Below are 24,470 nucleotides of genomic sequence, written 5' to 3'. Positions count from 1 at the left end.
AATGTAATTCACTAATCTCAGGTTTATTAAATTCCACATACTGGCAGGGTAAATGGTACAGTTCAGATAAATAGACTCAAAATCGAAAAGAATCTGCTTGAAGGACTTTCCTACAAAACAATTAGTTTTTCAAACTGTGCAACTACTGAGCGTTTTCCTCAGAGCAGTATCCTAAAACGGAAAAGAAAAAGAAAAGCTGTTAAAATGTCTAAGCCGACATTACAAAATAGAGGCAAGGTGTTAACATAATAATATGCAACTAGAGCTAATTTGTGAAATTAGTCTGGCATGTGTATCAGTTCAACTCTTGCCACAATGAAGTATATTACCTATTACCCTTATTCCTTGGTCTCAAATCAGAATTAGCAAATCTCAATTTGACAGTATTCTACAGCCAATGGAAGATTAAACTTTGTCCTCCCCCCTGTCAGCCCATGTCATGCCATGGCATGGTTTGGGGGGAAATGAGCTCACAGGCCAAATTGGACCCCCTGATGTGTCAAGATTGGCTCGTGGGTCAGAGAATACAAGTTCTAGATCATGTGCAGGGAACCTTTCTCCCACCAAATTATGCTAAACTAAAACTCCCATCAGCCACAGCAAGCATAGCCAAAGGTCAGGGGTGATGGGAACTGTTGCTGATGAAAGGTTGGAATGTAAATGTAATAATGAATAAATAGCCTGTTTTCTGGTGTACAGGCTTTTGTACAAACTGGAAATTGATGGGACAGGCTATAGTACTTCCAAAATAGCACCCTGGAGGGATTGCCTAGAATAAATCCATGTCATGGGTCTGTGTGTTTGTGATCCTTATCACCTGGCAGAGGCACCAGCTTCTCCATTAAATTGTGGGGGCCCAACATGACCTCCTGGGATCACATGTGCAGCCCTCTGAACATTGAAGGAGTCTGGCCCCCTCAAAAACAAACCAGAGGACCCCGATGGAATAATCAACCAGCCAACAGGCGGGTTGGTTCAAGATGGGTACCCGATGCCTATGCCAACAATAAGGGTAGTGGCCATTTTGATCCCCCAAAGTTGTCATGTCTTCATTTCTGCTTCTCACACCCCTCCAGCTCCCAGGTGACCTCAGGCTTACTGTGCCTGGGCATTCAAACAGTTTCATAGCAGCACAGGAATTACCAACAGTACTTTTGCCCACCCACCCTTTGGTAAAATTCTACTGAAATGTTTCTTACCGTTATGAACAATAACCCTGTACTGTCTGTCTAAGCAGAGCTCTGTCTGCTTTTGCCTGACGATTCTTTGTGCTTCTGGACGTAGTCCATTGGCGTCGCGGGAAAACACAAAGGAGTAGCTGTCGGCGCAAGTGCCATCCTCATTCAGCTGACGGCAAGAGTAGTGTAGAGCATAGGTGTCATAATCTGTGGCCACTACCCAGTGATCGTCATCTGGAAGAAGCCATAAAAACAATTAAGAAAACTCAGTACCATTGTGCCACCACTGTGCACTTCAAACATTTTGCATTAAACCATGATTTGTTTTACATGGAATGCGGATCAGTCAATGTACAGTGGTGCCTCGCAAGACGAAATTAATCCGTTCCGCGAGTCTCTTCGTCTTGCGGTTTTTTCGTCTTGCGAAGCACGGCTATTAGCGGCTTAGCGGCTATTAACGGCTTAGCAGCTTTAAGGAAAAGGAAACAAACTCGCAAGAACTCGCAAGACGTCAAAGTCCAAGTAGATAAATAGGTACCACTCCAGGGGGAAGGTAAACGGGGTTTTTGTGCGCTGCTCTGGTTCGCCAGAAGTGGCTTAGTCATGCTGGCCACATGACCCGGAAGCTGTACACCGGCTCCCTCGGCCAATAAAGTGAGATGAGCGCCACAACCCCAGAGTCGGCCATGACTGGACCTAATGGTCAGGGGTCCCTTTACCTTTTACTACGTTAAGAGTCATAGCTTCCTCTCAAGAATCCTGGGAATTGTAGTTTGTTAAAGGGTACTAAGCTTTGTTGGGATCTCCTCAACAAAATACAGGTGCCATTCTTTGAGGGAAAGCCATGACTGTTGAAGTAGAACAAGAGTGTTTTAAATGTATAGTACATGTGTGACCATTTTCCAATATGAAGATTAATCTTTTCAGAAGGAAGGTAGAAATGTAAAATGCACAAGCAAATATAAAGCGCATATGTAAAGTATGTATTGCTGCTTGTCAGTGGAATAGACTCCCACGGGAGGTGGTGAACTCCCCTTCCATGGAGGTTCTTAAGCAGAGGTTGGATGGCCATCTGTTGTGTATGATCTTGCTGAGATTCCTGCATTGCAGGGGGTTGGATCAGACCCTTGGGTTCAGCAAATTTGGGAAGAAGGACAGGATAGAATAATAAACAGACTGGAAAAGTAAAAGGGAAAAATGAATGGGGATAAATCTGGGTTTGAAAACAAATGTATTTTACTTGATCTTCAAAGCTGTCAAAATGTCAGAAAAGGTAGCTACATTTTAGCAGATTCTTCTGTCAAGGTGCCTCCAGACTATCAGAATTTTGTGAAAAGGTTTCAAGTGCACGCTGGGAAAATTATGTTTGTGTAATTAAAACGGATCAAAGCATTCTGTTGCCCTAGCACAGCCAATCCACTTTAAAAATTGAAAGTGGCTTTTTGCAGTTTGGAAAGTGACAGGAAAATGCATCAAAAAGTGTGGAATGATTTAATGAGAAGACCTATAAACCCCACACAAGCAAACAGGACGAATACTCACTGCTGTATAAATCTCCCACAAATCAGAATAATTTATATCCAGTCAATAACCATTGTGCAAGCAAGTCATGGCGAATGCTTAACAAACAGGCCAACTGGAGAAGCCTTCACAGGGTCATCTTGCAGAGCCAACATTTGAAAACATTCAATAAAGGGAATGCTGAGAGTTGGTATTTCACATAAGGACATAGATAAGGACAATGGCCTTTTGGACTCTGAGTCCTCAGGAAGCTGCATGCTTTGATTTCGTGGCAGGGCAAAGGTAGAATACTTGTTGAAGGTTGAAGTAAAGAAGGGGGGAATCCTGTCGGCCCCCCGCAACTGGCTGAGACCAATGGTGACGTCAGCTGGCTGCGCAGGCAAGAATCCTTCACCCCCTCCCACGACTTGCTCTCCCATGGCTGTGCCAGGCCACAATTGCCACTGCTGTCAAGAACAGGTCGATTTCACTCCTTCTCAACAGACCAGAAAAATCTGCAATATGTCTTCAGATGGCTCTACATCTGCATGTACTATCAGCAAATAATGTTTAGTTATATGTACTTTTTGTTACTGGTGCATGCTTAGGGTAGCAAGTTATGCACTGCCAAAAAAAGAGAAAAAAGAGAGGATTTGCATAACTACAAAAAAGGATGCCAATTTTGCATATGGTAACTTGTTTGTACAGATGGAATTTTAGGAATAATTACTAGAATTTAAACAGGAATGCAATATATCTCACTATAGTGGGGAAAGAAACCAGATAACTTGTGTGGCTGCTCACCCCGTGTTTCTAACTGTTGATGGGCAACTTCAAGGCTCCTGCTGTCACTTTTTATAGTTCCTTATCTTTAGGCTAGACTTGGGCTTAGTAGTCCTCCCATTGGAGACGCCTTCAAACAGAGAAGCATCCTCTGATAGCCCTTCAACACAGAGGACTGTCATCTGTAAAGTAGGAGACATGGCCACTCTATGCATCCACTCTCCCACAACATCAAACATTGTGTGTTCTGGTTCCTTTCCAATTTTTTCCCTTCAGCATCATATATCGTGTAGGTTGACACAATTCTGCAAATGGTAGCCTTACTAGTCAGCTTTGGACTTGTTACACCAATCAGCAGAAAACAAGCAACGCAAATAATATACAGCATGCTAAAAAGAACTGATACTCACTTCCCTTCTGGAGATAGCTTGCCATCCCAAAATATTTCATCCTGAACTTGGCAGGATCCTCAGTCTCCGTGAAGATACCCGTCATGACAGGGCATATTTCCAACTGACTGAAAAGAAGGAGCAATGGATATAGAGTTAAGCCTTGGGATTCTGAGCTTAGGGGTGTGCTTGGGCTTACAAAATGGAGAAAGGGATTTGGAGCCTGTGGGGAAGCAGTGGAAAAAGAAACAGACTTACTTGAAGAGCACAACTCTGCCCTGGGCTTTAGCAGTCATATGCCCAGCCTCATCGACAAAGAACTGGGCTACAATATTGTCCTGAAGGAACAGTCCCTCGGGGTCTTTCTTGGCCACGGCATACCAGAAGCCAGCATACTGCAGTAGGAGCAGAAAAGGTCTTGTCAGAGGTGCTTAGAGGATGAGCTTAGGGGATGTAGTACAAGGCAAGGAGATGCATCTCAAACGGGCTTCAGGACTGGCCATATCATTAGACAGAGGGAGGAAATTGCCTAAGCCACAGATATTCTGGCAGCACCATTAACCATTCCTCCCGAGCCCCCTAGACATTCTCCTCTGAGGGAGATTGGAACTGGGTGTACCACATAGCCTCCCATGCACTCACAAAACTAGCTGGCTGCCATCAGGTTTAAAGGAAGCAAAACACAACTGCCAGCCCACAGCTTCTGTACATAAAATGGTGGGCCACCATTTTGTCCACCTTAGGAAGCCAAAACGGCTTGTGCGGTTCTGACCGATTGTAGCCACAGCTGCTGGCTTCTCCCAGATGCAGGTTGCCGCCCAAAATTTTTGCCGAAATAAAATCAGCAGCAAAGGGGAGCAGCTTGAGACATTTCAGCTGAAACACCTGAAGAATTTCAATAAGGCTAGCTAGAAAAATTGTCTGAATTCTCAGCAAATTTTTCTCAGCTTCAACTTGATGGAAGAAACATTCAAGGAATTCTGAGGAAAGCCAACAGTTTTGATAAGAAACTTAAGGAAAATTCTAAGGGAGTAGTTTGTACCGTCATACGTAAAATATCCAAAACCAATTCTTTTATTTACTATGATGCAAGCTCTATGTAGAAATCCATAGCGTAACTTGACCCACACATTTAGAGCCCTCCAAGAGCTGAATTCTGTACGTTCCCATAGGAAAAGCCTTTCTTCCTGCGGGTCATTTGGGCCCCATACCTGAGATGCCCCACCCACCCCTATTTTATAATGTATTTTAAAGCATTACTACTACTACTACTATTACTACCACCATTGAAATGAGCTAAAATCAGGTTATTGGGTGCTAGAAATTAAAACATGCTACAGTCAAATCAGCAAAGAGACTTCTGCAAGAGATTCACAAAACTATCCTTTTTGAAATTCACTAAAAGTAAACAGGCAAACAGTATCTCTGGTTGTTATATCTGCTTAGGCTTAGTTATATTTCAGACTGAAAATTAACACCAGCAGCATCCAGCTTTATAGTGCAACTGTGGTTTAAAAATAAACGCAAGTCAGGCAGCCCATCAGGAAATGTGGGAAACAGGAATCAAAATAGTATTTCTGCTTTCTCTAATATAGGAGATAATAAATGTAGTCACCTAGCTTTATAGAATGAACTTTGCTGTTTTTAGAAAATCCACTACACTGATCTACTCAATTACCTTTTTTGGGGGGTGGGGGTAGGGAGAGGAATCCAATACTAAAGAATGTAAGCATAATCCCAAGTCTTTGCTTATACAAGAATCCTACTCTGGTGCATTTCATCCTGTCCTTGGCTGTGTACACCCCATACATTAAAAGCATATCCCCCAAAGAATCCTGGGAACTACAGTTTGTTAAGGGTGCTATGAACTGTTGCTCTGTGAGGGGTAAAACACTGCCCTGGATTCTCAGGGGCAGGGCGTAGAATGTGTTAGAAATATGCTTTAAATGTATGTTGTCTGTATACGCAACTTGCTCCCTTGCTGAAGAGCTGGCGTTCCTTTCTCTGTAATCATTACAAAATAATTAAAATGATAATTCTAAGTGAAGCAACTCTGTTTTGATTATATTTAAGTGACTGGAACTCAAGTGCAGATAATTTACAAGCCAACACAGGCAGTATCTTACATGTCAAGTAGCATAAAAGAAGAAAAGCAGACTGAAAAGACCTACTCGGTACTTGTCAAAGTTTTCCTGGACTTTGAAGCTGCTCACTCGACAGTCGCGCTGTGCTTGGCATCTGGTGTCCAACAGCGCCAGGGCCACAAGCACCAACCAGGCAAGGACTCCTCTCAGGTGAACCATCTTGCTCCTACGCACCAGCAACAAACAGAACATGCAATTTGACACAGAGAAGAAAGGAAAGCACCCAACACACACACAGCCCCAACATTCCTCAGGAAATAGGGACATTCTATTCTACATCAGTAGAATGGATGGCAGATGCTTTGGGGGAAGCTGGAGACAGCTTCATAAATACCACCTCCAAGATCCTAAGAAGCCCCCACCCTTTTTTAAAAAGTCCTCTGTGTGCAGGGAAGGACGGGGCCTTCCTTCTTTCAGTAATAACAGAGCCATAATCACCAGACAGTGGGGTTGAAAAGCCACTGAAGAGGATATGTCCGTCTGTCAAGGAGCAGCACAGATCCAAAGAGCCAAACCTACAATGTACGAGAGGCAAGGCTGGATGCATGTTTTATAGCTCTGGGTAGGGAGGAGGAGCGGGGAGCAGTTCTTTTGTAAACCCAGCAGGCAAAAGATCAATATTGTTAGGGGGAGGTGATGAGCCACATGAGAGCTTGATCGATTCCCACTGCTGGTCAAGCTGTTTTCACAACACTCTTGCTTAACTCTGCAACGGGAGGCCGATGGAGCTGCAGTGATCTTTGATCCTGCTCACTGGCTGCGCAGGGGATGTTGCAAACGCATGATCCACCCTGGGTTTCAGACCAGACAATGCTTCTCTAGTTTGCAGAAACAGAACCTAGAAGAAGAAAAGGGGGGGGACCAAGGAGGCAGGAGGGACACAGCAAGATCAACTTGAGGCTCCTAGAGGAGAAGATGCCAACAAGACAAGAAATGCTAACAAGGAAGACTATATGAGGGGAAAGAAGTGTGTTCTTCTTTCCATTATACAATACATAGCGCCCATATTGTTAAGAAAATTACTTGCCGCTATACCTCATGAAAACAGGGGCATTTCATTCTAAAGCATTTAGAATGCCCCTATTTTCATCTGTAATGTTGGAGAGCATCACCTTAAACAATGGTTTAGTACAACAGGGTTTCATGGTTTGTAATTTATTAGCTTCACCATTAGAGCCCGCTAGCTTGTTAGTCCACATTGGTCTCCACATTAACCAAGAGTGATATTGACAATCTTTTGTAAAGTTTTTCTCTGAGTCTGGAACGAAGGAAGGCTCCTCCACTTAAGTGATTAGGTAGGTTCCTATTCAGGCAGAGAAGTTGCTATAAGGGGATATCTGTATATTTTTGCATGCTAGCAGGTGCTTCAACATTCAGGGGGCATGGCTAGGAGGTACAGCCTCACTGCCACTAACATGTTGATGAGGTCCTTTGTGTGAACAGCTCTATAATCTTTGTCCGCAATGGTATGAATGTTTCCCCTCCTTCACTGAGGTTGAGATGAACTGTGGAGTATTAATGTGTGACAACCCTGAAAATGTTTTTCAATGGAGTCTTTCGCATTCAAACCCAGTACTGTGGTCAGAATTCCCATGAAGAAGAATGAGGTGGCAATGTGATAGGAGAGTCCTGATGTGGTAAAATGACGACGACATCTCATACAGGGTGAGGGCACCGTAGAAGAGGAGGGTTTTATTTTCGAATTGATTTGTTAGATGTGTGAAGAAAGTAATGTTGTCAGGCTTTAATGTGTAGAACCATTAATACAGAGATTAACAAGTTGGCTTTGCTTTTGATTTCCAGACACATGAAGAACATAACGAAGTGTATATACCCAGTGATTATGGCCATGGGGTACGATGTTGCGGTTGTTTTCTGTGTGAATCACATTTCATAGAAACATAGAATTGTAAATTTGGAAGGGACCATGAGGGTCACCTAGTCCAACTCCCTGCAATGTAAGTATCAGGATCCTTAGAATTCATGTCCCCCCCCCCTTGTTGTTGAGCTTCTTTTATTGTTATATAAAATGTTTATTTTCCTCCTCTTTGAGCACATGGTGTTGCGTCGCTGGTCAATATTTGTTCTGTAGTTTCAACATCTCAAGAAGCATTAGAGGAATCCTGTTAAACATTTTCCAGCTATGTAATCTGGAGTAGGACAGGATGACAGAACCAATCAGGCCCAAACTAGATGAGTCCTCATATCTAACACATACAGTGGTACCTCGGGTTACATATGCTTCAGGTTACATACGCTTCAGGTTACAGACTCCACTAACCCAGAAATAGTGCTTCAGGTTAAGAACTTTGCTTCAGGATGAGAACAGAAATTGTGCTCCGGAGGCGCGGTGGCAGCAGGAGGCACCATTAGCTAAAGTGGTGCTTCAGGTTAAGAACAGTTTCAGGTTAAGAATGGACCTCCGGAACAAATTAAGTACTTAACCTGAGGTACTACTGTACAGGTAAAAAAAGCAACCAGGGGTGATTTTATTTTATTATAAAAATATTTATATATCACCATATACGGTAATAAAAAAATCAAGATGGTTTGCAACAACCATATGTATACACAATGAGAACCCTGCAAAAATTTACAAGCAGAGATCATTTGTTATTACAGGAAAATATTTTCCTAATGGCCTGCATAAGCCAAGTGGCAAAGAAAAGTGTTCAGCAGCTGTTTAAAGGTTAAAATAGAAGGCGTTTGCTGAATCTCTGTTAGGAGAGCAAATGGTAAAGGGGTAAAAAAGGCGAAGCTGTTCCGTCCCCAATACTCCACTTAACTCATATGCTGCCGAGATCTTGGTTAAAGTGAGGAAATAGACATGGAAGTGTCACATCCAGTTTGGCCTGTTTAAGTGTCACATCCAGTTTGGCCTGTCACATCCAGTTTGGCCTGTTTATCCTGTTTTCATAAGGACTCAGTTTCAAATAGTGTGATGGGATCCAAAGAGGGATGTGCAGCAAGTGTGGAATGGCGGATGGTGGAGTTTGAATGAGTTCAAACTCCATTTGGTTACAAAACGCACTGTGACCTTGGCCCAGTCTCCTCCTCCAGGGCAGCCACACAGAAGAGTCCAGAAGGTTTTGCTTATTTTTTTAAAATAACGGCAGCATGCCATCTTGACTGGACCTGGATGAACTGCTTTAACGGCGATTGGTTGAAACAAGTTTGATACGACTTGGCTAGTGTTCACACTCCTGCTTACTGTGCACTCATTGTGTTTCCAATGCTGGGTTTTTAATCCGTGTTCACATAACATTATCCAAAATGCATATGGATCCTGTACTTTCTATAAAATACTCCTGTCTGGTGCATTGTTTCTCAAACCACCTTTGCACCCATTGGAGTCCTGACGCTACTGGTTTTCGACTAGTGTGCCGTGGCACCCTGGGGTGCCTTGAATGATAGTCAGGGGTGCCGTGGGCAACACTGGCCTCTGTTCCTCTTTCCTTCCCTACCTTCCTCTGATGCCCTCTTTTGTCTTTGCCTCCCAAAGGATTGCACAGCACTTTGTTGCAGCAGGCCTGGCTTCAAGCTGCTCAGGTGAATGGTGCCTCTGGGGCTGGCCAGGGGGTGCTTCCCAGGCCCCTGTGGGGCAGTGTGAGGAGGCACCTTTCTTTGGGGCAGCTCAGAGACCAGGACCAGCAGCTGCAGCTGTCCAAAGGACTCTTAAGGAGAGGGGAGAAGAGATGCGGATGAGGGAACACTCTCCAAAGGGTGAGGGGCTCTGCAAGCAAAGGGTGGCATAACTGGGTTCCTGAGCCCCACAGAGGTACCACAGAAAGAATGTAGTTGGACAAGGGAGCCATGGACCCAAAAAGGTTGAAAACCTCTGCCTTAAGCTATTCCTAATTCTTCTATTCCTAATTCATAACCCCCATGTGTCCTGGAAAAACCAGGACATCCAATTTTCCCCTGCAAAAGCACTGCAGCCATTTTGGGCACTGCAATCTTACCCGATTTCGTGCCGAGATCTCGCCCTTTGGGGGGGATAGCAATCTCATGTGGGTCACGTGACATGTGTGGGAGCATGGCTGGGAAGACACACATCCTGGTTTGGGGAACTCAACATGTTGGAGGGTATGCTGTAGTCAAGATGTGAACACCTTTGCACAGAGTAAAAATACCATGCTCTGATAATGCTCCTTTGAGTGTGCACAAAGACAAACAAATTAAGCTGTGTTGATGTGAAACGAGGTTGGGATGGGCTGAGAGATCGCTGTGAAGTGCAAGCAGAAAAGCACTGCGTGAAACATACCTTTTCTCCAGCATTTCAAGATTGGTTTTGTTTTCGTTTTTTGTCTTTTTTATTGGATGCTTCTCCTGTTGTGTGTGTAAACCATGGGTAGGAAAACTAAGGCCCGGGGGCCGAATCCGGCCCAATCGCCTTCTAAATCCAGCCCGTGGACGGTCCAGGAATCAGTGTGTTTTTACATGAGTAGAATGTGTCCTTTTATTTAAAATGCATCTCTGGATTATTTGCCCCCCACCAAGGTCTGAGGGACAGTGGACCGGCCCCCTGCTGGAAAAGTTTGCTGACCCCTGAACTCAGCCACTATTTCTCAGCCTAAGCCACTTCACAGGCGTGATATGCGATTAAAAAAGAGGCTGTAAGATATATGCTGCCCTGAGCTCCTCTGAGGAATGACGGGATAAAATAATTGCTAGACTCCCTGCTTCAGTAGTTTAAGCCCTGTACTGGGAAATCCTCCAGATATAAAAGGCTTTGTACATGTGCTCTAGCTTCAGCTGGGCCAAAAAGGAGGGCACAAGCTGACTGACCCACCCTCCTTTGGTTACAGGGTTACCTCGGGTTTAACCCAACCATTTGTTCAAGAGCCAAGAACAATGTTTTTCATGTTATCATATATCGGCTGAGAGAAAGGATGCTTCCTCCCTTCCTTGGGTTATTTCTTTTGAAATGAATGTTAACAGCTATGAATTTCTGATTTCTTTGTCATAACTTGCAGGATGTTAAGAATGTTCTGTGTGTGACAGAGAGAGATCATGGCCCATTACAGAGAAGTAAATTGGAATTGAAACAGCCTACCTGTATGAAGGATTGGAGCCCATGACTTTTCTGTTTATACTTTTATGATTTGGTGGTAGGCTAGAACGAGGGATGGAGGAGAAATTTGATTCAAGTCCCATTTAAGACAAACTCGCCTAATAGACCTATAATATATAAATTTAATAAATAAATACAGTAATAATAATAATTCACATTTTTCAAACCAAACTGAAACACAGCCAAAACACAACTGAAAGCGAAACACTGATTTTTCATATGGAATTTCTTTGAAGGATTAAAAAAATTAAATTGCTGCAGAAATGTGGAGAACTAAATTTTATATTGGTAAAATGAGAAACTGAAACAAACAAACAAAGAAGAAGAAGTAGAAGAAGATAGACCGCTTCATCCCTTTTTGGTACAGTCCACAAACTCTTAATTTCTTTTGAAAATCTTGAAGAATGAGCCACATCTTGAGGAATGAACTCCTGTTGCCATGACTACACTCAGATGTAAACACTAGGCTGAACAAGTGGAACCTTATAAATACCTTTGGCATTTACATGCTACTTGAATCTATTTTGAATAGCCACATGTCTGTCAGTTATCCTTCTTAGGAGTTTCCATGTACTGTAGGAGCTCAAAGATGGCGTATGGCTAAGAAGCATTCCATATATAGTTGCGTTTGCTGTTGTAACTGCAAGCGTCAACAATATGTCATGCATGTTAAAAGAACAAGACATGTGTATATCAATATTATTTTGAAATAGCAACACAATAAAGAAAAATACTCTTAGTTCACCACAATCATAAACTCCAAAAGCATTTATATGGAAAACAGAATCAAGCTTTTAAAACTAGCTTCTTCTTTTGAAAACAAATACCTGTATACTCAAAGTGAGATTAAATTGTACACTTAAAAACATGTGTTACTGAAATATTTGATCTCCACTCATGCTTATTTTATTTATATAACAAGTTTGAGCAATGTAACTGTTGGGTGGATTTGTAGCTTGTTGATCGATCAGATACAGAGTGCTCACTAATGGCTCCTCTTCACCTTGTAAAAAAATGACAAGTGGGATGCTGCAGGGTTCTGTCCTGGGCCCGTTGATGTTCAACATCTTTATAAATGACTTGGATTAAGGCATTGGGGGGATGCTCATCAGATTTGCAGATAACACCAAACTGGGAGGGGTAGCCAATGCTCCAAAAGACAGAATTGGGATTCAAGATGATCTTAACAGAACTGGGCCAAAACCAGACCTTTTTCTTTTTTAAGGTTCTGGTACTGTGTACCCTTGATGCCAGAGGAAGCCACCAGGGCTTAGGAATTTGCCTCTCCCACCTGCTTAAGTTTGATAAATAAATAGAGTTTATCTAATAAGCTTTTATTAATGTGAGACAGGATCAAATGTACAAAGACCATTGCTTTCCTCTGTGGAAAATAATTTTGGTTTTTTTAAAAAAATATATATATATCATAAACGGCCAGACTAAAAAAATGTACTGAAATAAATTTAGATGTCTATATTACTTTCATGGGGTGGGATTCACCTGACAAACCCTCTCAACTGATGCTTTGTGCAAGGTGTCTGCTTGCACAACAGGGCTCCCCAATCTTCTTTCCCCCTCCTGAAATTGGCTGGGGTGGGTGGGTAGGGGAAGCCCCAGACCAGCACATGGGGTGAGAGGAAAGGGGGATTGTTCTGTCTGGCAACTTGATGTGCTTGTGCAGTTTGAATGTTCAACATAGTGCAGCAATGAATTCCACCCACTATACATAATTATGTGATAAAATTATCATCAGGGTTAGCACACAAAAGTTATTGTTATGATTACGACTATATTGTATGTGAAGCAGTTTATTAAGAGTTCATTTTATGATTTCTTTAGTCAGTTCTTGCCTAATAATACAATGCATTTTAATAAAAAGAAGACTCTTTTTAAAGCATCATAAATATTTACTAATAATACTTAGGCAAGGATTAAGGTCGGAAATTATCTCATGATTGTTTGAACCAATGGGAAGTTTTTTCCTTAAAAGATTTTGGCCATTAAAAAAGAGAAGAGAATTAGAGTTTGTTATTTCTTTTACAGAATTATCAATTAAAATCTATCTTGTGATTCAAAACTCTTTTGGCTCACTTCTTCCTATACTAAAACAAACTGTACAGCCCACTCCTTTGCATGCCTTGTCTGAAGGGAAATTATTAAGTTCAATGGCTTGTATTCCTAAGTTACACTCAGAGTACAGCCACTAAAATCAATGGGTCTAAATTAGTCATGGCCATTAATTTTAGGATTGCAGCCTAAAGCATTTTACTTAGCTGTCTTGGACATTCAGGTTCACTGAGTTAAATCATCCCACCTTTGTGTAAATACTTTTAACGTTTGTTCCATTCTATACATTTGTACTACTGCAGTTATTGTTTCCAGAACTACCCAGTTTCCTAGCAAGAGAAAGCTTTCCCATACAATGACTGGCTTCCTGGTGTGTTTCGTGTATCCAAGGTACAAGTATCATTTATACTGAAGAGTGTCTGTGCATGTGCACAGGAGTGCACGTGTGGGCATGTGAAGTACTTATTTGCATACCTGTGGGGAGGGAGAGAGGCTTAAGTATTTCCCACACTGTACGCCAAAGGAAATTTCTAATCCATTAAAGAAATAAAGAGCATAAAATACAAGCGAGAATATATGGGCACCCACTTACATGCACTTTTTTTTTTTACACCGTTGCACAACCTAGGAACAGTTGGTTTAGTTTATCACTCCAAAATGTCTCCCTTTGGATTTATGAGCTAAGAGTGCTCAAGGGTTTAGTGTCCTGACATCTCTTTAATTAGCAGTCTCCTGGATCCTTCACTAAGAAGACACTAAGCCAGCGGACTGCTGTCAAATCTTAAGGATTTCAGAAGGTTGGAAAGCCACAGAGCAAGGCTACAGGTCTATAGCCTATGCCTATATTCCATACAGAATGTGCAATCTACCATTTTCCCCTTAGAAGCAAAGTTCGACTTTTGGCTGTGATTGCTGCTGCTTTGATGGTGATGGAGGTGTGAAGCGACGAAAAAGCTACCGAGGAAAAATGGGTGAGATAAGTAAAGATGATGTTGAGAAATATCTGGAGAACAACCCACAGTTTGCCAAGGAGTATTACGACAAAAAACTGCGTGCGGAAGTAGTGGGAAGCGTCTTCAAAGTCAATCCTGGGGACATAAAGGATGGAATCTCCTTCAAGGAAATGACAAAGCTGGAGGAATGTCAGGTGCTTTTTGAGCTGATGATGGAAATGCAGGAAGAAGCCAGCTCTGTGGAAAAGATAGTGCACAAAATCCTGCAAAGGTTGGCACAGTTGCTGGCAGCTGACCGGTGTAGTATGTTTATTCAACGTTCCCGCAATGGTATTCCAGAAGTGGCTAGCAGGCTCATGGATGTCACTCCTACTTCCAAATATGAGAGCAATCTGGTGCCTCCTGAGAAAGAAGTCGTTTTTCCTCTGGACATTGGGATAGTTGGGTGGGTTGCTCATACCAAGAAGGTATTTAACATACCAGATGTAAAAAAGGTAAGTGAGAAAGCTTTTCTGGGTTTGGTGTAGGGTAACCTCTCCCCGCTCCCCTTTAAGTGAAAGGCTAGTCAACATTGTGCCCTCCAGACACTGTCAGACTACAACTCCTAGCTTCCCTGACACTCTGGCTGAGGTTGTGGTACAAAATGTATGGATGATACCACATTGGCCACCCCAGTTTATAGTTTACGGGGCAAATGGAACGAAGGAATTACAGGACCATTCCTTCAAGAGCCAAACCCATATCTAGACATATTGTTGGAAATGCGGAGGGGGGAAGCTTTCAGTCAATTAACAAATTTCCCAATCCTGTATTTACCCTGTGTGTTAAGAAAGTAAATGCAAACTTGGGAGTTGAACATCCAAACAGTGGCATTCACATAGATAGTGAGGGAGAGATTCAGAGCTGATTTGAGCCACATGTGTGAAAAGTATAGAGAGTTTTCAATCTCTCAGGAATAACCACCTTAAAATACCTTAAGAGGGAGAAACGCAGGGCTGTCTGCCTGATCCTCTGCAGAGTTAGACTTAGGTGTGCCTAACTCTGTTTTGGATTGGTCTGTTTAGTGGGTCACAAGTTGTGTAAGCTTACAGTAGTCACCTCCACTCAACTGCTTTAATCTGGAGCAATCCCAAAGACTTCAGTAGAGACTGAAATAAATGGGATGCAGACCTGCCAGAGGCGGGGCAGGCACGAGGCTCTGCATCCAGTTTCAGGTATTGGGCGCCACTGAGAGCAGTACTGTTGCATGCCCCTCAAGTGTCCCAATTTTCCAGGGACAGTCCCACAGAAGAATAGGATGTTCCTATTTTCATTGGAAAAATGTTGGTGGGTATGCAGTTGGAAACAGGCTGATTGCAACTCCAAGGAACCATTCACTGCTGTGCCCTTATGCAGCTGCTATTTGTTTCAATGGACCTTGCACAAGAGAACTGTCTTGATGCCTTGTAACCTGGATTAAATAATTGTAGGGAGAGGACATACCAGATAGGCCTGTGTTCGATTATAGAATCAGACTGCTTTGGCTACAGGCTTATTATGACGTGTTTTGAAACTACTTTCCACAACCAAAAATATACCCAGATTTGAGGTAGGAAAGCTAATATACTTGTGAAATTTGAAATCATGCCATATAGCACCTGTCTCGGTATTTTGGTTCTGATTACTGGGACCATTTTCTATGGCAAGCAATATTGTACTTACTGCCTATTGCCATCAACAGAGGCCTGGGTGGATAATCTTTTTAAATTCATAAAGCAGATTACAGGAGAAAAGATCGACAGGACCAGAGGATATGTGCATCTCATTAGACTAAGCACTGTTATTCTAATATTAATGAGTGACTGTTGCTGCTTGAAATATGGTATGCTCTACATTTTGGTACCAATGATATTTGGATATAATTAAGAAACAAATCAACCTAGGGGCATGGCCCAGTTAGATATCTCCTATTGAAATTAATGGAGCTAAACAGTTTTTTTTGTATTTTTATCTTTGACTAGATTGTGCTCAAGTTTCTTTATAAAGCAGGAGAGGGATTAGGTGTGTTTTCTGTGTCATTTACATTTGCTAACGCAACATTCAGTTTTTCCTTTTTCTTTAGAATATTCTTACAGTAACTGGAAGTTCGTAAAAGAGGAAAAAAGAAAGTTTTGCTTGTCACTGACATTTTAAAATAAAATGATAGCTGTATCATTTTATGATGTATCATTTGTGTATCATTTATGATACATAATCAAAACATGAAAATAGAGATTTTCATGTGTTAATTCATATTCATTCACAGTGGTTCTCAAACATGTAAAGCCAAATATTAACCCCACTATCCATTACTTGAGGTTTTCTATTTGACTTCCATGTCTGAGAACTCTGCGTGTAGTCTAGCATTCACTAGTACTTTAGCCTTACAATTTTGCTAGCTGTTTTTTTCCTCAGTGCTATTTTTCTAAAAAAAGAGGTGCCGGAACTCACCACGAACACTTCCCTCCTTCTCTTAGAATAGCAATGGCGCCCGCCTGAGAGGTGCCGGAACTGAGTTCCAGAGAGTTCTGGCTGAAAAAAGCCGTGAGATTCAGGGGACTGGTTCAATGAAAGAGTCAAAGGGCAGCCTTGACGGGACGTGGCGCCAAATACTCAAATGGAAACCTATATGGTGAACCTGCTCTGGAGTGGGGCGGGGAAGATTCTTCGCAAACACCTCACTCAGAAATCCCATTGATGTCCCTGGGAAGTTACCTAAGGGAGGTCTTCAAATATGGGGCTTTAATCAGTAGCATATCCATTGCTGTGGTTAATTATATTAGGAGTCCTCAGTGCTTCTACTTGAAATCCTTTAAACATTATTAAAACCCTATAGCATTACCATCTTTGGAAATCTTTGAGGTTCCAGGTAGGGGATTATGAACTGCAACCAATTCCAAACAGATAAAATGGATGCAAATTCCAAAATGGCTGTCTTTAAAAGTTTCCTGACTAGCTGCCAAGGGTGCAAAAATATTGCGGGGGCCCAGGTAAGCCCTGCCCTGAATAATTGATCACATGATACACCATTTGAATGGGAATACCCATCAACTGTGGGGGAGCCCAGCCCCCTCAAATATTTTATTGTCGGGGCCAAGGCCCCCACAGCCCCTAGGAGTTGGCTCCTATGCTAGCTGCCAAGTCACAAGGAACTGAATCATACTTCTGAGCAGATATGTTGAAGATTGTACTGCAAATGGTCTTGATTACATGCAGTAACATACGTCTGGGTTTTCCTGGGCATATCCGGCTGCAAAATGGTGTCTGGGCGTATTTTTGCTGAATTGGCAAAATGTCGGGGGAAACCCATATTTGGGAATATGGCAACCCTAATTAATGTCATTGATGAAATCCTTGGAGAGAACAGTATTGTCACTGCAGTAAATTCTATACGTCAACCTATCAGTTTCAGTACTTTTGCCCAACTTATTTCTTTCTTCTTTCAAATGAGAAGCTTGCAACTAGTGGTCTCTGAGCCAGGAGCAATTCCCTGAGGGGCCACTTTTGTTTGCTACTCATCAGCTCCCACAGAGGTGAGAGGCTGCCAGGGCAACTGACCTTGTCAGAAAGCCAGCTGAAAGGTCTGGATCTGTTACCCACAACCTATTCCTCTTCTCATTTATCTAACAAAACTAAGAGCAAACCAGAGGTGTGAACTGGTACCAGGATAAGAGTAAAAGTTCATTTATGAGGCATTCCTAGGCCTATGTTTTTAAATATTGGTTGCCACACTTGCGATCATTTTCTTCTCTGTCAGAGTTAACAAGAGACTATGCTAATTTTTTCTAGAATGATTTCTCCTGTTGAAAAGAAGAAAAAAAACGCAGTGGGAAAATATTCCTGAAATGTTCTGTCCTTTTCAAGATAGTCATTTTAGAACTTGCAACTATTTTATCAGTTTGAATTCGGTTGTCGTTTACAAAGAGACTTGTGGCTCCTTTAAGACTAGCCTTCCCTAATTTGGTGCATGCCATGCTTTGGACTACATTTCCCATCATCCCCAACCAGGAGTGGGCTGGGAGTTGTAGTCCAAAACATAATGAGAGCATGGGGTTGAGGAAGACTGATAAAGACTAACATAGATATTGAGGCCTAAACTTTTGTGAGGGAAAGCTAATCTCGTCAGAGGCATGATACCACAGCATTATATGGCAGATACCACAGCATTCTTTTGCTGCTTTTGTAGCAACAGACTAGCATGGCTACCACTCTGTAATTTCCCCATTTTAAGAAATTACTTTAAGGAATTTTAAGTTAATATTTGGGGCAAGAGTTTTAGGGTGTTTGTGCATGGAAGATAGCCTAATGGAACCTTCTGGAATATGCGCTGCTCAGAAAAAAATAAATAAGCAAGGAAACAAACAATGTATTGCCATTTCTCACTATACACACAGAGAAAGACACACAGAGTGCATGCATTCCTATTGCGACTGTTACATGAAATGTGAAACAGCAAAGATACATCATTTATTATAGCGTAAACATTTTAAAGGCCACAGTTCATTTCAGTATGGTTGCCTTCCTCCATGCCATTTTTCTGGCCTTGAAAACAAGCAAATGAAAAGCTCAGCTATTTAAATAATTTCACATGCCTCACTTCCCTATTTCTGCAGGGCAGCTATAGAATACTAATAAACATTTCAAATGTTAAAACTAATATATTAAGGAACCTGATTCAAGCATCTTTAAAGAGCTGAACAAATAAGAAACATAGCTGCAGCAAGATAAAATCCATTCTGAGAACGTTTTAAAGGACCCGAGAAAATATAAAGGTAGATAAAGACACAAAAGCAGGCAAACCTCCCTGAGGTAAATGTGAAGGGACAGCAGCATGATTGAAAAGGTCTTTTGCCCAATGGCTACCCATGTTACCTTAGAAGGCAGGGCACTGGAAGAAGCTGACATTATGTCAGGATTGAACCATAGGAATTTCAAGTGAGACACAGCATTACTTAGATACAGGGCTTTTTTTTTCAGCCCAAACTTCTGTCACTTCTCAGGTGGTTGCCTTGGCATTATAAGAGAACAAGAGAGGTATTCATGGTGAGTCCCAGCACCTCTTTTTCTAGAAAAATAGCACTGCTTAGATGGTTTTAAAAGAAATGTATAAAAAGGAAATATCTTCTTGGAATGACACCTTTAGGGTTAAATAATTATTCATCTATTTAGTTGTTGTTTTTTTAAAAAAGAAACATATTCATCCTGTTGTGCTTAGAGCGGCTTACAGTGTCATTAAAATGCAAGGAGACCCATAAAATAGAAAAACGGTTACGTAAAACATTGTTTAGCTGTGTTTTATGGTATTTACAGGTGTGGAGAGCTCTTATTCAGTGTCATAGCCAATCAGTTAGCCATACCCTTTCCCCGGATATTACGGTACATTCCATTCCCACTCTCCCGTTTTCAAAATAGTCTGTGGCCACTGAGCATGCCTAGTCTCCATTGGGCTGCTTTGGGGGATCCACCCTGCCCCCCGCTTTTAGGTAGTTATATAATTATTTTCCTATTTCTGAAAACCTTGGGATTCTCCAGAGCCTCCTGGTTCCTCTATATTGTGCATGGATAGTGCTATTTTGACTTCCTGGGGATAAACAATCAAGAGGATGAATTTGTTTTTAAGATTTGCTGTTGCCAGTTTGATCCTTTCACTTCATGTAAATCCAATACTGTAATATACTTTTGATATGAGTCTCAAACCATTGTGGCTTTGCTTAATAAGCACAGGATTTCTAACCTTTTCTACTTTCTACGTGAAACTAATGACTATTAGGAAGCGTTTCCTGGCACCGAAAACTGCACATCCCGTGTTTGCACCTATCATGCAGCTTTTAAGAGGCATGGGCTGCTTCCACACGGGTGGCTCCTTGGGCTAATAAATCATTTCCCTTACTTTGTAAGCTGCAAGTGATTATATTATAGGGGATATTGCACTTTCCCCTGCATCTTCACCCTGCTATGTTCCATCCACACAAGTTAGCTTGAATAGCTAACTCTGGATAGGTTAGGCAAAGGTCCTGTTTACCTGAGTGACCACTTGGAACATTCTGAGAGATCCTTAAACACACACACAAAATTCTTTCATTAGCTCTAAGTGGTTATTCATTTAAGAGCGGTCTCCCATTACTACTCACAGGTTTCTTCTTCAAACAGTTTAATGTTTCTGGTGGATCATAAAGGATGGAAATGTTCGACGTGGGGCACTGCTGAAATGCTGGTGACTGGAAAGGTTTTTTAGTGAGTTTTATGGGGCTGAATGCCTGGGCCTCCTTCAAATTCTTGGAATAGCCACACTAGTTTCCTGGTGAGGTGATAGCCTGGGTAATGGGCCATTAAGGAAACAAAGGAAGGGGTTCTGTGTGATATGGCAAACGGGTGGGTAGTTAGAAAGATAGAGAGTTGAAAGTTTGGGTTGAGGTGAGCTAGAAGATGTAAAATAAACTGTGGGTTGGGAAGCAGGCAGAGAGAGCCATGATTGATTGCTGTTTGAATTCAAGGCTGCAGTTATGGGGGAAGCGAGACCCTCTTGGGGTGTTAATGCTGTGACACCCTCTATTGTAGACACAGGTTGTATACATGTGCAGTGCTTTTTTCTGGGGGCGATCCAGGGGTATGCATACCCCTAAACATTTTGTGAATCTTTGTACTTTGGGCCATTTACTGTACAGTGGTACTTCGGGTTACATACGCTTCAGGTTACATAAGGTTACATACGCTTCAGGTTGCAGACTCTGCTAACCCAAAAATAGTGCTTCAGGTTAAGAACTTTGCTTCAGGTTGAGAACAGAAATCATGCTCCGGCAGCGCGGCAGCCCCATTAGCTAAAGTGGTGCTTCAGGCTAAGAACAGTTTCAGGTTAAGTACAGACCTCCAGAACGAATTAAGTACTTAACCCGAGGTACCACTGTATTTATTTCCCCCGATTTGAACTATAAAATGGTGATTTTCTTGAGTCAAAATGAGAGTACCCCTAAACATTTTTTTTAAGAAAAAAGCACTGTATATGTGTAAATAAACCATATATCATAAAGACACCACAGTCTCTGTTGTAGCTCATTCTGAAGGAAATCTCGCACTGCTTGGAGATTGCTATGCAACAATAGCTTTCATTTAAGCAGTATTTTGCTAATATTTTAATAGTAGTAAATAATATTTAAATAAAATATTAAAAAAATAGGAAGAAAAGCATTTTAGCACTAATTAAAAGATGGATTTAAAATAAAAAAGAGCAGGGCTATAGAATTGTGACCACTGCAAAGATTAAGGTGAATAGGTTTACTTGCCCGATATGTCAAGACCACTTTCTACCTTAAACTAATGACTAATGACCTCTTCAAAAAGACAGAAGGGTAGCACTAAAGGCATGTGAATCTGTGAAGATTGTGCTAATCTACTCAAAAACATTGGACTTCCTCTGGTAAGAAAAAAATATGGAAGAAATGCTGGGGAAACATAGGTTTACAAACAGCTGATAGCAGAGTGTGGACCTCCAGGAAAATGCAAGTGAACAAGGTGTGGAGATTCTATACCAGAATTCTATACCATTCTATACCAGATTCTATACCATTCTATCTAGAATGGAAGCTTGATAGACCCATGTCAAGATAAAGGCAGGAACTCTAACGGAAAACAAAATATCAATAGAATTTGCCAAGTGGGTTGAAATATCCATTTTTAAAAACTGGAGATACTACTTTCTTGGTGTTCATTTATCCTGAGATTATCTCCCTAAATCTTGGACAGTTACCAGTAAACGTGAGGAAGCATCTTGGCCTGACTAATGGTTCAGAGGGTTAAAGGAGAGGGGAAGATCTAGACCTTCATCAGTTAGCTTAGAAACAGCATCTGTTCCCTTCCCCCAACAGGGATTAGTAAGAGAGAGAGAGCGCTGTTGATCACAGGAGCTAATAGTGTTTAATCCTGGATTTAATAGTATCAGGCAAGAAGAAAGCAACCATGCCCACTGACCTAACAAATGGTTAGTCAAATGGGACAAATGAGTTGTTCAATTAGTTGTATTTCATTTCTATTGGAATAGTCCTTGGCTGCAGATAATGTTATCCTAGTACCTTCACACCAGGACTATTGAAAGAATATAGGTTGTTGAGTACCATTTAAATACAAGTATCTTCTAGCTGGTGATAGCATGCAAATATCCAGACATTATATTAATCTGCAAGCAGCCACTCAAGTAATGGGACCTCAGTAGAGATTGTGGTATGGTTTCTCAAAATATGTACAGTTTTTGTAATTTCTAGTTAGAAATAAAGAAAAGAAGAAAGGAAAAGAAGCATGAATTTGTCCATGAACGTGGATACCTTCAATGCCTAGTAGGGATGGAAGGATCTGTCAATTTCAGTTCTCTCTGTTTTTCATTTTTCCGATCTTAAATTCAGGTCTGCACATTTCTGCAGCAGTCCTCTTGAAAATTCATCAACATTTTAGTGCAAATTTCTCCTCGTAAACACTTTTCGATTGAGATTGAATCCTGACAAGACAGAAGTACTGTTTTTGGGGGACAGGAGGCGGGCAGGTGTGGAGGATTCCCTGGTCCTGAATGGGGTAACTGTGCCCCTGAAGGACCAGGTGCGCAGCCTGGGAGTCATTTTGGACTCACAGCTGTCCATGGAGGCACAGGTTAAATCCGTGTCCAGGGCAGCTGTGTATCAGCTCCATCTGGTACGCAGGCTAAGACCCTATCTGCCTGCGGACTGTCTCGCCAGAGTGGTGCATGCTCTGGTTATCTCCCGCTTGGACTACTGCAATGCGCTCTATGTTGGGCTACCTTTGAAGGTGACCCAGAAACCACAACTAATCCAGAACGCAGCAGCCAGACTGGTGACTGGGAGCGGCCGCCGAGACCATATAACACCGGTCTTGAAAGCCCTACATTGGCTCCAAGTACGTTTCCGAGCACAATTCAAAGTGTTGGTGCTGACCTTTAAAGCCCTAAACGGCCTCGGTACAGTATACCTGAAGGAGCGTCTCCACCCCCATTGTTCTACCTGGACACTGAGGTCCAGCACCGAGGGCCTTCTGACGGTTCCCTCACTGCGAGAAGCCAATTTACAGGGAACCAGGCAGAGGGCCTTCTCGGTAGTGGCGCCCTCCCTGTGGAATGCCCTCCCACCAGATGTCAAAGAGAACAACAACTACAAGACTTTTAGAAGACATCTGAAGGCGGCCCTGTTTAGGGAGGCTTTTAATGTTTGATGTATCACAGTATTTTAATATTCTTTTGCAAGCCACCCAGAGTGGCTGGGGTATAAATATCAGGGTATAAATAAATTATTATTATTATTATTATTATTATTATTATTATTATTATTATTATTATTATTATTTTCCCTGTTCAGTTTTGACTAATATACACATTTTTGCAAGCAATTCCTCCTAAAATAATGCATGTTTGAGTCTTATTTTCACTAATGTATTCATTTTTATGCACACTTTCCCCTAATATATGTGCATATACTTTGGCTGGAGAACTGCACAGCAAATTCTGGATAAGTGTGAATTTTGAAAGATGCCTGTGCTTTGGTTCTCATATTGTTTCAGAAAGTGCAAATTTGGCAGATTCGCCTTTAACTGCAAACTGAATCAAATTTCTTCCCCATCCCTAATGCCTAGTAGTTGTTGTTGGTTTTTAAATCTGCCCCAATATATCCTGTCTCCCTTTCAGGTTTCAGCCTCAATAGGAAGTCATGAGAAGTTATTATATCTGCATATATTTAAACAAATTAATATAATAAGTGTTAAAGAGCCTTTTCTTTCTCTCTCTCCTGCTGGAGATGCTAATCCTGACCTATACTTCAGTCAAGGAGAAATAAAGTTAGGAAGTTGTATACAGTATATACACACCAGGAATGCTTCTCTGTATTAATGCATATTCTATTATGCAGTTAACAATATGTGGGTTAGTAATGTTCATCTTTAGTCTTTTAATCAAGACCTTTTAAAATAACCGGTAGTTTATTCTGAATTTTGTTAGAATCTATTGCTTGATAATGGCCTGGTTTGTTTGATAATGGTAAGCCAGCTGCAAAACATGAGTCTCCCTGTCTGGCTTGGAGAGAGAAGTTGCCAGGGTAATAGTGGGTGGTGCTGTAAGCGGAAAGGCTAGCAGTTGTTTCTGCAAGTGGTTCTGGGAGGGTAAAAGTGGGCAGAGCGCCAAGCCATAACAACGAGGCCCAAGCAGCATGGCTGATACCTCTGCTTGTAGATTCAAGCTTGCTGCGCTTAGGAGAACAATAAAGGACTTTCTTGTGAGGTGAATGCTGGGAACTCTCTCCATCTAGAGTCTAGACTCAGGTTGTAAATATGTGTATATAAACCATATTCCATAAAGACAACACAGCCTCCACTGT

The 24,470-nt window shown here is 41.8% G+C and overlaps 2 protein-coding genes across 5 annotated transcripts in view; one reads left to right on the top strand and one right to left on the bottom strand.

Moving 5' to 3' along the window:
• Positions 1-2: 2 nt before the first annotated feature.
• RBP4 (retinol binding protein 4) lies at positions 3-6,570 on the bottom strand. Its single transcript, XM_081861694.1, has 6 exons — positions 6,433-6,570; positions 6,022-6,160; positions 4,109-4,245; positions 3,872-3,978; positions 1,200-1,412; positions 3-171 (listed from the first exon to the last, which is right to left on the bottom strand). Exons 2-6 carry the CDS (start codon positions 6,151-6,153, stop codon positions 143-145), a joined length of 618 nt encoding a protein of 205 aa, XP_081717820.1. The 5' UTR covers positions 6,154-6,160; positions 6,433-6,570; the 3' UTR covers positions 3-142.
• Positions 6,571-13,940: 7,370 nt separating this feature from the next.
• Positions 13,941-24,470, top strand: part of PDE6C (phosphodiesterase 6C) — a 40,350-nt gene continuing 29,820 nt past the window's right edge. For all 4 annotated transcript variants that reach the window (XM_081863946.1, XM_081863945.1, XM_081863948.1 and 1 more), the window contains exon 1: positions 13,941-14,582. In XM_081863946.1, coding sequence (XP_081720072.1) covers positions 14,103-14,582 — 480 coding nt within the window. In that variant the 5' untranslated portion in view covers positions 13,941-14,102. The remainder of the gene's footprint in view (positions 14,583-24,470) is intronic.

Source organism: Podarcis erhardii (genome assembly GCF_964252035.2).
Source record: "Podarcis erhardii genome assembly, chromosome: 5".
NCBI lineage: Eukaryota > Metazoa > Chordata > Lepidosauria > Squamata > Lacertidae > Podarcis > Podarcis erhardii.
Note: the sequence above shows the minus strand (reverse complement) of the source record. Positions and strands in the feature narration are given on the sequence as shown.